This window comes from Mustela nigripes, chromosome 1 (assembly GCF_022355385.1).
Source record: "Mustela nigripes isolate SB6536 chromosome 1, MUSNIG.SB6536, whole genome shotgun sequence".
Taxonomy (NCBI): Eukaryota; Metazoa; Chordata; class Mammalia; order Carnivora; family Mustelidae; genus Mustela; species Mustela nigripes.
Genome location: NC_081557.1, coordinates 11,235,611 through 11,250,929, shown reverse-complemented (window position 1 = coordinate 11,250,929; position 15,319 = coordinate 11,235,611). Strand labels below are relative to the sequence as shown.

At 48.1% G+C, this 15,319-nt stretch overlaps 1 protein-coding gene across 1 annotated transcript in view; it reads right to left on the bottom strand.

Annotated features, from left to right (window-relative positions):
* The window catches only part of OSBP (oxysterol binding protein), a 34,133-nt gene extending 22,245 nt beyond the window's left edge, over positions 1-11,888 (bottom strand). Inside the window, exons 1-3 of the mRNA XM_059404899.1 lie at positions 11,332-11,888; positions 6,622-6,830; positions 4,174-4,424 (exon numbers count right to left, since the gene is read on the bottom strand). Coding sequence (XP_059260882.1) covers positions 4,174-4,424; positions 6,622-6,830; positions 11,332-11,693 — 822 coding nt within the window. The 5' untranslated portion in view covers positions 11,694-11,888. The remainder of the gene's footprint in view (positions 1-4,173; positions 4,425-6,621; positions 6,831-11,331) is intronic.
* Positions 11,889-15,319: the final 3,431 nt, after the last annotated feature.

Genomic DNA, 15,319 nt, shown 5'->3' with positions numbered 1-15,319 from the left:
CTAAAGTTGAGGAATTCAGATGTTGAGAAAAGGGAATCTGCCCTGAATTAGATCAAGACGGGGGAAAGCAGCTGGTTTTTATTTTGGTCACAAAGAGAAACAACTGACCTTAAAAACCAGAAGCCTACATAAGGCATCAAAGAAGGAATCTACAGTCAAAACACAGACCTGTTCATATTACCCCCTTCACGGGCTCCCCATTGGGAACCTAACTATTGGGTTGAACGTCAAAGGCCCTTCAGGTATGGCCACCACCTGCTTCGTATCCTCCTCCCCAGGCAGCTGGACTTGCTCCTACGCCCGACAGTGGGCCACACTGACCTGCTCTCCCAGGCATGCCTGCCACAAGCATATGCTAGTTGCTTTGCCAGGAATGCCTTTTCCTACCCACTTCCTCGACTTGGCCAAGTCCTCTTTCTTCTTTAAGATCTATGGCAAATGTTCCTTCTTATGTGATGATTTCATAAGCATCCAATCTCTCCTCTGCATTTCCATAGCACTTTGCACACACTTCTGTTTTATACCATCCACAGTGGCATTGTAACTGATTTTCTGTCTCTCCAGGTGGATTCCAAGCAACTTGAATACACCATTTATATCTTATTTATATACAGCTCCTAACTTAGTTGCTTTGTACATTGTAGGAGCCTGATAAAGTCTGCTTAATAAATAATGAAGGAAGGAAGCAATGCAAGCTTAAAAATCTATTCCCTGTTACGGCAAAACTAAAAAGTAAACAGAAAACATCTACTCCCATGTTTTCAACCTTTGCCTATAGGCTAATGTCTACAAAATCAGTAATTCCAGCTCTGCATTCATGCAGACAGGGTATCTAACTGTCTATCCAACGGTTCAAAGTAATCTCAAAATCCTAGGGTGCCAGAGTGAACACACCATGTTCCCTTTCTGACTCTACCTCTCCCTTTGGTATTCGTTCTCCACACCAAGAAGAGTACCAGGGCCCTTCCCCCTGCCCAAGCCAGAAAACTAGGAGGCACCCTTGATTCTTACATTTTTCTTCTCTCTCCACTTCCAATTATCAAGTCCTACTGATTCTTCTTTAATATTTCTGGGATCTGTGTATACCCTCAGAGGAGTTCCATCATTGGGGCTCTACTCACAGCTCCATCCCTCGATCTAGCTATGCAATTTGGGGCAAGTTACTTATTTAACCTATCTGTGCCTCATATGTAAACAAAGAACCACCACAGCAACCGTCTCAAAGAGTTGTCGCTTTACCTGTAAAGCACTTAGAAATCTGAGGCTCACCGTAAGCATTCAATAAGGCGTTAGCTATTATAGTTAAGCCTGCATCAAAATCGGTCTTATCCCCTTCTAATCCACTCTACCAAGCCCATTTAGTAGGATCTGTACCCCATCCCCTCCCCCACACTTAATCCCTGGCCAGCCTTATCTCTAGCTACTTCCTTATTCTAACAGTCAATTCGTTTTCAGACTGGGAGGGAGGGAAGGGCTCTGTGTAAGCCACATCCATACCCAGATCAGTTCTTCTCCCACACTTCTTTTAAGAATACTGATGATAACTCGAGTTTAATGAAAGGCAATATGTCAGGCACTTCGCTGAACCCTTTACATTAATTATCTATAGAAGCCTTTCAACAATTCTTTGAGCAGCTACTGGTATCATCACCATTTACCGAAAAGGAATTGTGTTCACAGAGGAAGCAGGTTATGTAGATAGACAAAGCAGTTGGACTTGAGGCCCCCAAGCTCTTTATTGCCTTTTTTCATAGGAAGAGTCTCTCTGGTCTTTCAGAACTTAGTTGAGGAGTTACCTTCTCTATCTTGTAATCTTCCTGGTCTGAGCTGAACACCTCCAATATCTTATATACACCACAGCAGCCTGCGCTCCTTTCTATCATGATGCCTAGCACACTCTAATGATCCGTCACTTCTCTGTCCTTTCACTAAAGAATGATCTCCCTGAGGGCAGGGACCGTATCCACATTTGTTTTATATCCCATAGCACAGTGCCTAGAAAACAGATGGTGCTCACGGATGTTTCCTGGATAAGCAAGTGGACACACTAATAGTATCAAATATATTTCTCAGGTTAGATTCACTTTGGTGGTAAGAATAGCTATGCCCTAAGCATATCAAGAAATTGAGTGAAATGTACTCTTCCTTTGATAAAACTTTGCCTGTTTGGGGATGTGAAGTTAGCAGGTTAATTTTAAGGCCTTGCCCTTAGCACCGAAAAGATACCAAGGAAAAAACACAAGGATAAAAAACCCATTTCAAGCAACACCCAGCTATGAAGGAGGCATAGGCAGTACACTGCGGAGAACAGAATGAAAACACAACTTACCTCTAATTGCCAAAGGATCATTCCCTTTGACACCAAACTCTGAACATTTACAACTTGGGGAGGAAGAACTGCCCCCAAGGAATGAAGATGAGCATTTTTTTTTCAAAAGAAAAATCCAAACTGAGTTTCAATTTTATGAGAATTTTTTTTATCAAGAGGTTTTTTTTTTTTTTTTTTAAAGATTTATTTAATTGACAGACAGAGATCACAAGTAGGCAGAAAGGCAGGCAGGCAAAGTGGGGGGTGGTGGGAAGCAGGCTCCCTGCTGAGCAGAGAGCCCGATGCAGGGCTCGATCCCAAGACCCTGAGATCATGATCTGAGCTGAAGGCAGAGGCTTTAACCCACTGAGCCACCCAGGCACCCCAAGAGGTGTTTGATTTAGCTAATTTTTCACATCAGAAGGGAAGAAAACCTGCATGGAACAGGGATAAGAGGCAACACGCACTGTCAGGGGACTATTGTGGCCTGATCCATTTAAAAAGTGTATTTATTTACTACTGGTGAATTGACCTGTACGATTTATGAGATTTTCCTGATCACAAGAGGACCTGAAAAACAGGCATGCCGTCACTAAGAAGTAGACAGTTTGGAACAAGAGCACACGATTAGCCATTAGAAACAAACACAAGCACTCGTGCTGATGGGCAGGATGGTCCTGGGAGACAGCTGACCTTTCTGCAGTCCTGAAGTGGACAAAAATAATTAGCCTCTTCCAACTGGTATGTGAATCGGAGCACCAAGGAAAATGTTCAAGATTTCAGAAAATGATATGAAAATCAAGGGTATCACAACTTCCTATTGAGTAACAAAGGGGTTTTAAATGAGAAAAACTAAATGTTCCCCTGGTCACAAGAAAAGACCTTTGATCTCTAGAAGTCATGTGAACTAAACTAGTTCTAAGCAGATATCTTACTATCGCTCCCTGAACAAGGGAAAATCTGGCCCTCGTAGAGTAATTTCATCCATTTAATTGGACAGGGGCAAAACCAGTGTAACCCCTTTCTCAGAATACCCATTCCACTTGCCTTACGACATAACCCCTGGTGTTCCTCTGGTAAGTTAACTGAAAAACCCGCCAGGTGAGAATCAGTCACCAGGAGAGGAGAAACTGCGCTACTTAAACCATGTATTCATTTCACACCTATCACCCAGTTTCTGAAATACATCCCAACGCCCGCCATGCTCTAAGTTTACCTGGAGCCCTGTATCCAGGCAGCTGACGTAGTCCACACAGCCACCTGAGGCTGGAGTCACAATAAAACAGAAGCACTGGTCCCTTCTTTTTGAAAGCAAAATTTGAATATTCTGTCTTATCACCCAGAATTACCCCTGGGATCAAGGACTACAGATGGGACTAACTAGTATTATCAAGTTCTCACTAGTACCTGGCCGGCCCCCACTTACCACACTGTAGGCCAGAACGCACTAGCAAAGGATGGTAAGACTCCCAACTTGAAGCTCACACACGACAGAAAGGACCCACGGAGACCTCTCAGATCCAGCGGATCAGGTTAGATAAAAACAAACAAAAACCGCCACCCAGAGAAGTTAAGGAATTCAACTAACATCACCATCAGATGTCCTGCTGGCTACAGAAGGAAGACTGGGCCCCTGGCCTCCTAACGAATTCCCAGGTTGGCATGGACTGTGTGATCAGAGCAGGAAAGTCATTCCAACTGTGCAGCCTGGTCTCGTTCATGAAACAAACAATGTAACTTAAGTCCCCTGAGCAGTTCCCTGCTTTCTCATTTCCAATGTTCCCCAGCACGGCGCACGGGGAGAACTACATTCTGGGGGAAAGAACAAAAAGGCGACCCAGGCGCCAGCTGCACTCAGCACTCACATTGATCATGGCATTGGATGTTATCCTAAAGAGCGTGGCCCGCTCGTTGACCTGCTTGATCTTCTCGTTGCTCTCGGCGGGCAGCCGCAGGGACTCGAGCTCGCTGAGGGAGCGCTGCAGCGCCGTGCCGTGCTTGGCTATGAGGTCATTGCACGTGCTCAGGTCCTCCACTTTGCTGGACAGCGTCCGCAGGGTATTCTGCAGCTCCGTCTTGTCAGTCTGTGACACAGCCTCTTCATCTCCGGACTCATCTGTACAGCCAAAAGGGGAATCACGGGACGCCAGTTACGTGACTCCAGAGCTATGAGTCAGAAGCCCACCAACTCTGTCCCCAACTAAATCAGCATGCCTCATGCTGGGCGTTGGGACCAACTGAGAGCTTGCTGCTACCAGACGACTAGGCGCTGATGCGGTCCACAGCCCACCTGTACCACAAACACCCGGGCTGGTTCTTCCTTTTTTTCCCACTGGGACACATTTATTCTGCTCCTGCTTTTCTTTTTCCTTCTAGTTTTATTGAGTCATCACTGACATACAGCACTGTCAAAGCATAATGATTTGACTTATATATACTGACAAATGATCACCACAATAAATTTAGTTAGCCTCCATCATCTCAAAAATGTTTTCTTCCTTGTATGGGAACTTCTAGGATGTAATCTCTCAGCAATTATCAAATATACCATACAGCGTTAACTATAGTCATCGTGTGGGGGCACCTGGGTGGCTCAGTCAGTGAAGCATCTGTCTTCTACTCAGGTCATGATCCCAGGGTTCTGGGTCTGAGCCCCACATCGGGCTCCCTATGGAGCAGGGGCTTTCCTCTCTCTCTGCCTGCCACTCCCCCTGCTTGTGCTCATGCTCTCTGTCAAATAAATAAATAAATTCTTAAAAAAAAAAAAAAAAAACCTATAGTCATCATGTCGTATGTTACACCCCCAGTATTTATTTATCTTATAATATAAATCTGTACCTTTTGTCCATCTACATTCAATTTCCCCACCCTCCCAACACTGGGCTTATTAAAGGTGCCAACATTCTGGCCCCACCCCAGAAATTGAACCTTCATTTTGAATAAGCTGCCCAGGCCATTCTGATGCGCACTGAAGTCTTAGAACTAATGATCCCTGGAAGACAGGATGGAGAAGCTAAATGGCTCCTGGGATTGGGAATGAATTATAGAGCCTTGTAACTCAAGCTTGAGGGTTCCAATCCAGTCCAAGCTGATCATTACTACAAACCCACCATCCTGTGGGTGACAGGTGAGCCCTGTATGCAATAGGTTGTGAAATGCAGTCTGGCTCTTTGTAAGCAATGTCCACATCACCAAAAGACTCATTAATTTACCTTTTCCAAAGGAGAGCTCAGGAACTTTGTGATGAACTCATCTGACACTAAAGCCACCCCTGCGCTGAAAGCAATGTAAGGTATTCTATTAAGCAACCCTCCAGAAGCAGGTCAAACAGAGGGCCATGCTGCACCTCTCGCTATCAGTCCTGCAACTGTAAAATGCTCTCCTAGCAGTGTCACTTCCTTTGGAACATCAGCACTAAAATCAAAACAAAAGAAATAAGGAAAGACCTCCCCTATCTGCTAGCTCGAGAGGCAGGACTAAATCCAAAATATAACGTGTTACCAAAAAAACTAACAATGTAGTAAATATTCCTTTCACTGTTTACCAGGTTTTAAATACAGTGTGGGAAATGACCATGGATAAGAAAAACAAGAGGTGAACAAAAGCCAGGAGGTGACCATCCCGGTCAGCTCTGAGTGGACAAGCTCAGGGTGCTTAAACTATTAACAAGTGGGGACCATTTTCCTTGAAGAAATATCACAACATGTGTACACCACTCTTTCTGGTGAAACTAAGGCAAACTAAAGATTTTTCATGGGCAGTATCCCCTATAAGGTTTCTGGCAACCTATAAAGATTGTTTCAACTCAGAAGATACTTAGGTAAAAAAATGTCAGGAGAAAAAGAAAAAAAGTAACAACAGAATCGAACTGTGACCTGTAATGATCTTGAGATGGACCTAGCAATAAAATAATCCTTCCCCCAAATTTTGAGGTAGCCAAATGGCATTAAAAGCCAAAAGGACACTCACTGCACCTCTACGACAGAGCTTCTCAGCCTCGATACTACTGACGTTTGGGCCCAGTTCACTCTTCGTTGTGAGGGCTGTCCCGTGCGGCCTCCCCAGCCTCTAGTCACCGGATGCCTGCAGGAGCAGCAACCCTCAGCTACGACCACAGAAACATCTCCAGACACCGCGCAGGGCAGAACTGCGGACAGGTGAAAGCCACCACTCCGGGAGAAATGCCACACGATGATGACAAGCCTGAGTCAGTCAGATGGGTGATAACGGACTGAGAGTGAGGGATAAAATAAGGTATGGCCGAGGAGGCGCAAACAAGAAGCTCCCCACACGTGGTGTTCTCTGCTCCCTACCCGATTCTGCCAGCATCTTCACGGCCTTCGCCTTGGCCAGTTCCAGGGCCGTCACCCAGCGCTGCCGCTCCACCTCTGAGCTCGCCTTCAGATGGTAGGTCTGAGCGCCGCCGTTGGAGATGATGAAGTTGCAGGAGTCCTCCACGGTGATGTTGGCCGTGGCGAGGTTGATGGTCCCACGGCAGGTGTGTCTCATTTCAGCCTTTGACCTGCAATAATGAGACAAAGACCAGCTTAAGTAGAAAGCGGATGGGTGGTTTATCCTTCACCACCTTCTTGTCTTCTTGTAGCTCTAAGCCTTTTGAAAATGCAGCAGCCTTAGGAAACAGCAAGTTCTACTATTTCCCTCACATGGCTCCCTAAAATTCCAGAAACAATCAGCAGGGGTTTCCTTTCACAGCCATTAAGTGGTGTTTCAGAGTCAGACTGTATTGCTCTGCTGTTCCTCTCACCCTCGGCTTTTCAGAAAGAGCCTTCATGGAAGGCTATGTCAATTCAGCAATTTTAAGTGTATAATGCAGTGAGTTTTGACAAATGTACACAACTGTGTAACCACCTTCACAATCAAGATGTAGAACATTCCCATCACACCAAAAAAAGTTCCCTCATTACCTTTTTGTAGTCAGGAATTACTTCTTACTTAGCAAGTTCTAAGTTTAAAATAGTGATTTATGGGGCACCTGGGTGGCTCAGATGGTTAAGCATCTGCCTTCAGCTCAGGAGATGATCTCCAGTTCCTGGGATCGAGCCCCATATCAGGCTCCCAGGTCAGCAGGGAGTCTCCTTCTGCCCCTCCCCCTGCTTGTGCTCTCTCTGTCTCTCTCTCAAATGAATATATCAAATTTTTTAAAAAATAGTGATTCATAAATTCACATAACAAAATTTCTTTCAACAATCTCACTCCCTCCGAGAAAGAATAGCTCCATTTCACCTATACTGAACAACCCCCCTCCCTAAGCTCAACTCAGTCCAAATGAGAGTTGTCACACTACGCTTAGAATTCTACTGGATCAGTGCAAGGTGCACTGAGATGCTTAGGTATTAAGTATTGACTACAGCTCAAATGATATGAAAGGAATAACTAGCTCTCTGTAGGAGTAAAGAAAGAATAATAATAATCATAAAAGAATCACTAGGTAGTATAATTATTTGGGAATATGCTCTTTCCAAAGATCCACTGACCTCTATTGGTAGGAACTCCTAAGCCATCCTATTAATAGCTAGGAAAGATTCAGCAAATCTGTTCTCAGAGGATTGGGTGTAAAAATTTTCCCCATCTCTATTGACAGTTCTATTAATAGCCTAACTTTTGAACTTTACATCACCACTTGGTGACAAGCTACTTCACAGAAAATACCAAGCTGCTAGCACAACTGCATAGACCTTGCAGACTGAGCTAATTTCCCCGCCACTCGCTGGGTTATGCCCAGAGACCTGCATGTTGAGACCACAGTTTTCCCTGACCAACTTGGAACATACAGAGGTCAAAGTCCTTTTTGCCAACTGCCACCGTGCGCAGCAGAGCCATTTCCCTTTCACTGGCGCCAAGCAGCCCCACACACCTGGCACATCCAGAATTCCTGCATGCCAGAAATGACACACACCCCATCTCCAGAAACTAAGACTTGGTATGTTTGAGAAAGTCTGTTTACTGTGCTTAGGAAGACAGATTTGCTATTGTTCAGTGTGTCACATGAAACTGGTTTTTCTTCCTCAAACACACAAATGAGCAGTATGGGATGACCAGGGGGGTCTCAATGGACTAGGCCATTTTCTACCTCCTGCACCTGCTACACTGTAACGTGAATCCCTGTTTTTTTCTATTCTTACCTCCCCTCCCCCACCTCCCCCACCCCCAAGCTTCAGTTACATTATGAATAATGCAGGCCGAATTTCAGACCCACAGCTGACAGGCCAACTCACCCTTGCTTTCTACTCCAAGGGAGCTACTTGGACTTTGTACCACTTTCCCCACTATCTGTTGGTACTTTTCACCAGACACATGAATGTCTTCTGCCTGGGTCATCTTCACGAACTTAAGGAGTTTCTCACATCCCATAAAGTCTACAGCAGTTTTAGAACTACCAAGGAACCCTAGGAGTAAGGCAGGCTTAACTCAGGAGCTCTTGGGTTCGGGCAGATACATGTATGTTTACAGATGATTAGTACAGAGGCTGGAAATATATGATTTTCAGAGTGCAAGATATGTTCTTCAGTCACTATGTATCAATTAGGTGGTACTTTCTGTCTAGAAAGTTCCCTAAAAAGGCCAGCCAAAACAGTAAGTCAATCTCTGGAAGCTAGTCAGGAAAACTAATGCTACATGGCCCTGTCACCATGTGTCTGGGAAAGCTGGGATTCTACATATGGTTTTAAGTAATGGAACATCCATGTAAAGAAGAACAGGATGGGTAAAATGAGGGAAGAGGCCCGCTAAAGGCCATTGGGATGGTTCATCACAGGGTGGGTCTAAGAAATACATGACCTCAGGTAAAAAGAAAACAGCATTTTATAAAAGGCATATAGAGGAGATGACAGGTTACAGAGGCACAAAAAGTGGGAGGAATGACAATTTAGCTAAATAACTCTAAGGAGATGGGAACCCAAAGAACCCGCTTAAGAATAAACTACGAGTGTAGTTGGTAGGAAGTACTTCAGTGTGATTTTGAAGCAGTGCACAGATTTGATAACCCTGGCTCCTGTTGCTTGGTTGGTCTGTGGGTGGGACCATCTTAGCTGGCAAAGACAGGCGTATGCACATTTCCCAATATGTGATTTGGTATGCTTTGGAAGGAGTTTGATCTGTTGTCAGACAGGTGCCACTAGCTCTTGAAGGAGCCAAGTTAAAAGTGATTGCAAATACCTGAAGAGACCGCAACATTTAAGTTCTTAATGTCCAGCCAATATCAACATTGTTTAAGGCTGTAACTGATCAAAGAATCAACTGGCCTGGAAAGTGGAACTGGTAAGAACTTGGATGAGGAAAAATGGCCACACAGTAAGGCCTGCACTGTGACACAACTTCTGAAGACGAGGAATCAATGTTAACAGTGACTTACAAGCTAAGTTAGGATACGAATCAACTGAACATTAGAATGACGGTCAGTCTAACAGGAAAGCAGGACTTGAGTAGAGGGAAAGTTTTGGAACACACTAAAATGTCAGATCTAACCCTCCACTGATCATCCTGGATGACTACTTAGGTTAAAATTAAAATCAATTCTGAACATATAATAATGCAAATGACACACACAGCTATTCACAACGTAGCTGAAGCAGTGAGGATGTGCTAAGGCATTTTCCACTGTTAGAGACTAGATAAGAATGTGTTCTTAACTTCAACAACCTCCAACTCCCACCTTCAATTTCCCCTCAAAATTCTCTAAGAGCTGATGCAAGAGATTCATTCACTCTAACTCTCCTGGTGGCAGAATGACTACTTGCAGAGGAAGAGAAAAAGAGTGAGCTGTTCTTCACAGAGTTTGGGGTCTCAAACAGGATGGTCTTTATAAAAAAATTTCAATTAGAAGTGCCATTTTATTAAGCAAAGTCTCCCCTAAACAGACTAATTATATTCTGTATAAAGGACATATAGTAACGGTGACCTAGAAACGCATTTGCTATAGGCAAGCAACGATCTCTATTATCTGACTGATTCATGTAACACTAACCCGAGTTTTAGGTTATGTTGGTGTGAAGAGAACTAGTTTCAAATCCTGATTCCTTAAGACCTTGGAAAAATTGTCCAGCTAGGTCTCAGTTTCCTCATCAGTAAGATGGGAATATCTCCTAACTCCCACAGCTAGTGTCAGGAGTCAACGAAACTATCCAAACTGTCCAGCACTCGGAAAATGTCTATGTTTCTTCCCAAATCCACTATCATATGTCTAGTAACTCAAGTAGCCAAAAGCAGGCTGCAGTTTATGGCAAGACTGTGAGTCACCATAAATATATATTAAACACTCCAAAACAAACACTGTGGAACAGAAAAGTAATCATACCAAAGACATGGATTCTTCTTTTAATAAAACTTAAACCGAACCAACCAAAGAGACCCCAGAAATACTAGATAAACCACTTAAACCATTCCCGTAACGGGCAGGTGGATGAGTGTGAATAAAAGCAGCACTGGAGTGCACATCTCCACTCCGGGCTGTCCAGAAGGTGAAGGCATATGCCAAGTCTGGGAGAGATAAGGAAAACAGGGGGTAGATACCAAGGCCACCCTGTGCCTGGCGTCCTTGTGCCTGAAAGTGGAGAGAACAACGTCGGGCTGCTAATAACCTTGAATTCTGGAGACTGGGCACAGACAGCTAAGACTTGGGACTTTCACAGCAAGTTCCTGGAGAGCCATGCCCAGGCTCTGCTCTCCTACATGCGTCCCTTAGCACCCACAACAGCGCCTGCCTTGCAGAATTCATCACTGCACCCCTGTGCTGGTGGAAACACAATGGAAGAGTAGATGCTCTCCAAACGATTGGAAAGGCCAGGGACGGAGGGGAAGGTATTGCACTAAGGGCGGGTAACCCGGGGGGAGGGCTTAGAGCCGGGGCGTTCACTTTCGTGGCGGTGGGCTCGCGTCGCGGGCTGTCAATGCGCGCAGGTGACGAAAAGGGGCCTGGGGCGACCTTGGCTGCGGTGCCGGCTCGAGAGGGTGACGGCGCGGGGACCGTGGGCTGCCGTGGGGGACGGCGCCCCGGAAGCAGTTACCTGTAGTAGCTCAGGAGCCCGTTGCTCAGCACGAACCACCGCCGCTGGTAGCCTTTGATATAATTGGTCCATTTGAAGAGCCAGCCCTCTCGAGCCGAGCCCGAACCCCCGGCGCCCGAGCCGCCGGAGCCCCCCGCCGGAGGCGCAGGGGTCGGGCCCGCAGCCGCCACTCCCCCAGCGCCGGGGCCCGGGCCGCCCGCCGCCGCCGCGGCCACCGTGCCCAGCGCGGCCCCGGAGCCCGGCCCCGAGTCTCCGCGGCCGCCGCCGCCTCCCACCACGGGGGGACCGGTGCCGCCGCCGCCCGGAGCTGCGATGGCCGCCGGCCCTGGCCCCACCACCCCTCTCAGCTCCGTCGCCGCCATGAGCCGCCGCCGCCCCGAGATACAGGACCGGAACCGCCTACGAGAGCCGCCGTCGCCGCCCGGAGAGCCCCACACGGCTAGCGCATCAGCAGCGGCCGCGCAGCGTCCCCGCCCCGCCAGGCCCGCCGCGGGAGGAGGGCTCGGCCGCCGGGAAGGAGACAGTCGATTGGTGCTCCTGAGCGTCACTTGCGGAGGACCCCTAGGACATTGGCATTTCTCTCGGGCCTGTCATCTCACACCGCCCAGTGAGAGCCCGGGGTGGGACGCGTCCCGCAGGCACGCCGCTGATTGGTTCAGCTGAAGGCCAATCAGACTCACGTACAAGCCCATTGGTGCTTTCCCGGAGTCTCCGGCGCTCCGGGAGGACCCGAGAATGCAGAGTGCCCGGCCAATTCGGTCACGGATTGGCCAGGGTTTCCGCCACTCATTTCAGTTTATGATCCCGTCACTGCCACGTCACCCCCTGCCATCACTCTTCTGTGCGCCCCAGTTCCGCCCTTACGGATTGGTGGTTGGTGTCAGCTGCTCAGCCTTAGCTACCATTTGCTGAACGAGAGGAAGAAAAAGGGAAGGAGTCTCGTTTTCACATCCTCACTTTCCCTATCTTATTGGTTCGTCTAAAGGTCACTCACATGTTGGAAGAGAGCCAGAGTGGGGATTAGAGATGATTGGTTCTGGATAGTGTCTGTGACAGCTGACGCTGGGCAGTGCTGACCAATTGAGAGAGGGGCTGCCTGGAGACAACCAATAAGATCCGGGAAGCCCGCCTGGGGGCGTGTCTGCTTGCTGCCGGCTCTTCGGGGTCGGCGAGCGGAGTCCTCTTGCCGGAAGCGTTTTTTCGCATAGGTGCGGGGTTGGAGTCTCTCTTCCTGAGTCAAAGACATCCGTCGTTTCCTGTTGGGAGGAGCGACTCTCCGTCGTTTGCCACTGCCTGTGGGAAGCCCTCTTTGAGGGCGTCGTCCTCGCAGCTGGCTCTGAGCGGGAGGCCCGGGCTGCTGCGGCGTCCACAGACCGCTTCCCCAGTTCCTTCGCGCGTCCAAGATCCTCCCAGTTCCCTTCCCCGCTTTGCTCCTCCTCGCACCACGGCCCTTAGCTCCTGATTCCGGGCGGTCGTCTGCCCCTGTTGGAGCAGGCAGCTCGTTAGGCTTCAGGAGGCCAGAGCAGGGGGCATCGCGGCCGGCGCGGTCAGAAAGTCGGAGGCCCGACCTGGCGGCCCTCCCCAAACAGCCGCGGGAAACTTGGACCAAACCGGACTGGCCCCCCCGGCTGACAAAGAAGGCTGGAAACCCCGACGGAATAAGGAAGAAATGGCGGGAAGCCCTGCTTTCGAGAATTCCCCGCCGCAGGTAATAGATACTGCAGCCCTGGTTAACACCTGTCCGTAAAGGATGGAAACCCGAGCCCCCGGCGTGCAGCGCTCGAGCCGGCCCGCTCGCGCCTGCGGAGCCTGCTTGCACTTCGATGAACTTTCCTGCTTGCACCGCTCATCCGCTGTGTCTGGTCTGTGCTTGAATTCCTTCTTGCAGTGAGACCAGCAGCGTCCGGGGACATCCTTGGAATGGGCTGGGCGGAGGCCACAGGGGCCAGGGTCTCCCCAGCCTACCGGCGGCACCGTTTTGGCAAGCCAGCCAGAAGGAAGGAACAGCGCATTGAGGGACCCTCTCCACCCTGGTGAGCCTCCAGCTCTCGCCTAAGTGCTGGAGAGTTGCTTAGTCAACTCACCACTCCTCCTTTGCTGTCCTCTCTGGTCTACCAGGGAACCGGATGGTCCGGTGGCATTTACGAGAGATTAATTTTCAGCTCCAAAGAATCAAGGGACACTTGCTCCTTCCAGCCAACAGTCACTCTTCGGTGACTAAAAGTTTTATGGAAGTGTCGGAGATTATTTCTCAGGATGTGCAAGAGTCCCATGGGGTTTTGCATCTCACTAGTAATTAAGACTTTGGCTCATCTCTGTATGTACACACAAGGACTGATCCTCCAGTGCTCTGAACCACTCTGGTTGTCTTAGACTTCTGGTGGGAGAAACTGAGACGTGTAAGAGAGTGCTCCATGGTCACTCATTCACTCGTGCAGGTGACACAGCAGCACACTGAGATCCTCTTCACTGGTCCCAAGGTGACTCTGTCTATAGGACTCTGCCTCTTGGTCATGGGACACTGACCCACTTTGTCTGCCTTCAACTGTTTCCTCTCCTACCTTCTTCTGCACTCTCCTCTGTTGGTGGTGGGGCATAAAGACCTGTGAGATGTCCTTTCCAGAATCGCAGAGGTCCTGCATGACTGCCAGCTCAGACTGTGATCACCATAAAATAGCTATAAACCATTTTACTCCCTGGCAAAGGACCCCAGTTTTTGAGATCTCTCCCTGTGGGTATGCCTTATCCACCACTTATGTGACTCAACCCAAATAATTCAGGGATGCAAAGAGAACTGGAAAATAGAGGTTAGTTTCACCAGAACTGCCCACAAAGTGAGGGAGAGATCAACAGGCCAGACAAGAAATGTTTAGATCACCCAAGAGATTCCTGTTTGGTAGCTATTGTTTGCCATCAGCTGTTAAGAGGCGTATCAGAGCAAGGGAGGTGGGATATTCAGAGATCTTGAAATCATGATAATGCCCGTTTTGAAAGGATCCATCCTGGGACATCAGGGTTAATTATCAGGCATCATTTCTGTTGGGTCTTCAGGGAGGCCATCACTTCTGGGAGAGCAGGTGCTGGAAAAAGGCGAGGGCCCTGGGGTGTCAGGGCTGCTGGGTCATCACACGGCATGCTGGCCATAGCCGTGATTTCAGGGGTGGATGGACAGTAGGCTGGGATCATCCACAGTCCACTCGCCATTGGAACTTTCTAGAAGAGTAACCACTTGAGATCCTCTCAGGTTTCAGAGAGAGAGCTAACTCTCCTCAGGGAAATAGGACTCCAGGCTTCTGGTAATGGGAACCTGGTTTAGTTGCTCCTTTTCTTGTTACAGGCGTCAGCTCTCTCCCTGAAGGCAATGGGAAATTCCACCTCTATCCCCAAAGACGCCCCCTGGGGTGTATTTTGAGACACTGGGATCAGCTTCTATTTGAAAGCCTAAATAGGAAAATTCTTATTTTCTTTTGTAACATTGCTTGGCCACCATATAAGCTAGAGGGGAGATCTGGTCAGAAAATGATAGTCTTAACTATAAAACCATATTGTAAGTTGATGTCTTCCATACAATGCAAGAAAAGAGTAGAGATTCCTTTCCATCCAGGCCTTTATGGCCCTCAGGGATGCCCCTGACAAATATAAAACATGCACAGTGGGAGGTGGGGTCATTAGATCTTGGCCCCAAGAAAGGAATTCTTGTAGTAGCTCCCCTCGGAAATACCTCAGCACCATTGGCTCCAGCCTAAGCAACCAGTCCCTCACCCTAGCAACCAGTCTACCCTCTTTGGCCAGACTCAGACCAAAAGAAAAAGTTCCTCTGCCCCCTCCAGGATGTGGTGGGTGGAACTTAGGGGACCACCTTTTTGATGTTAGATTTCAGGCAGTGCCATGAGTGCTAAGCTGGTTTTCTGAGGATCCTAACAAATTTACTGAGGAATTCAGGAGCCTGACTCCATTCTTTTGATCCAACCTGGAAGGACCTTCTGGT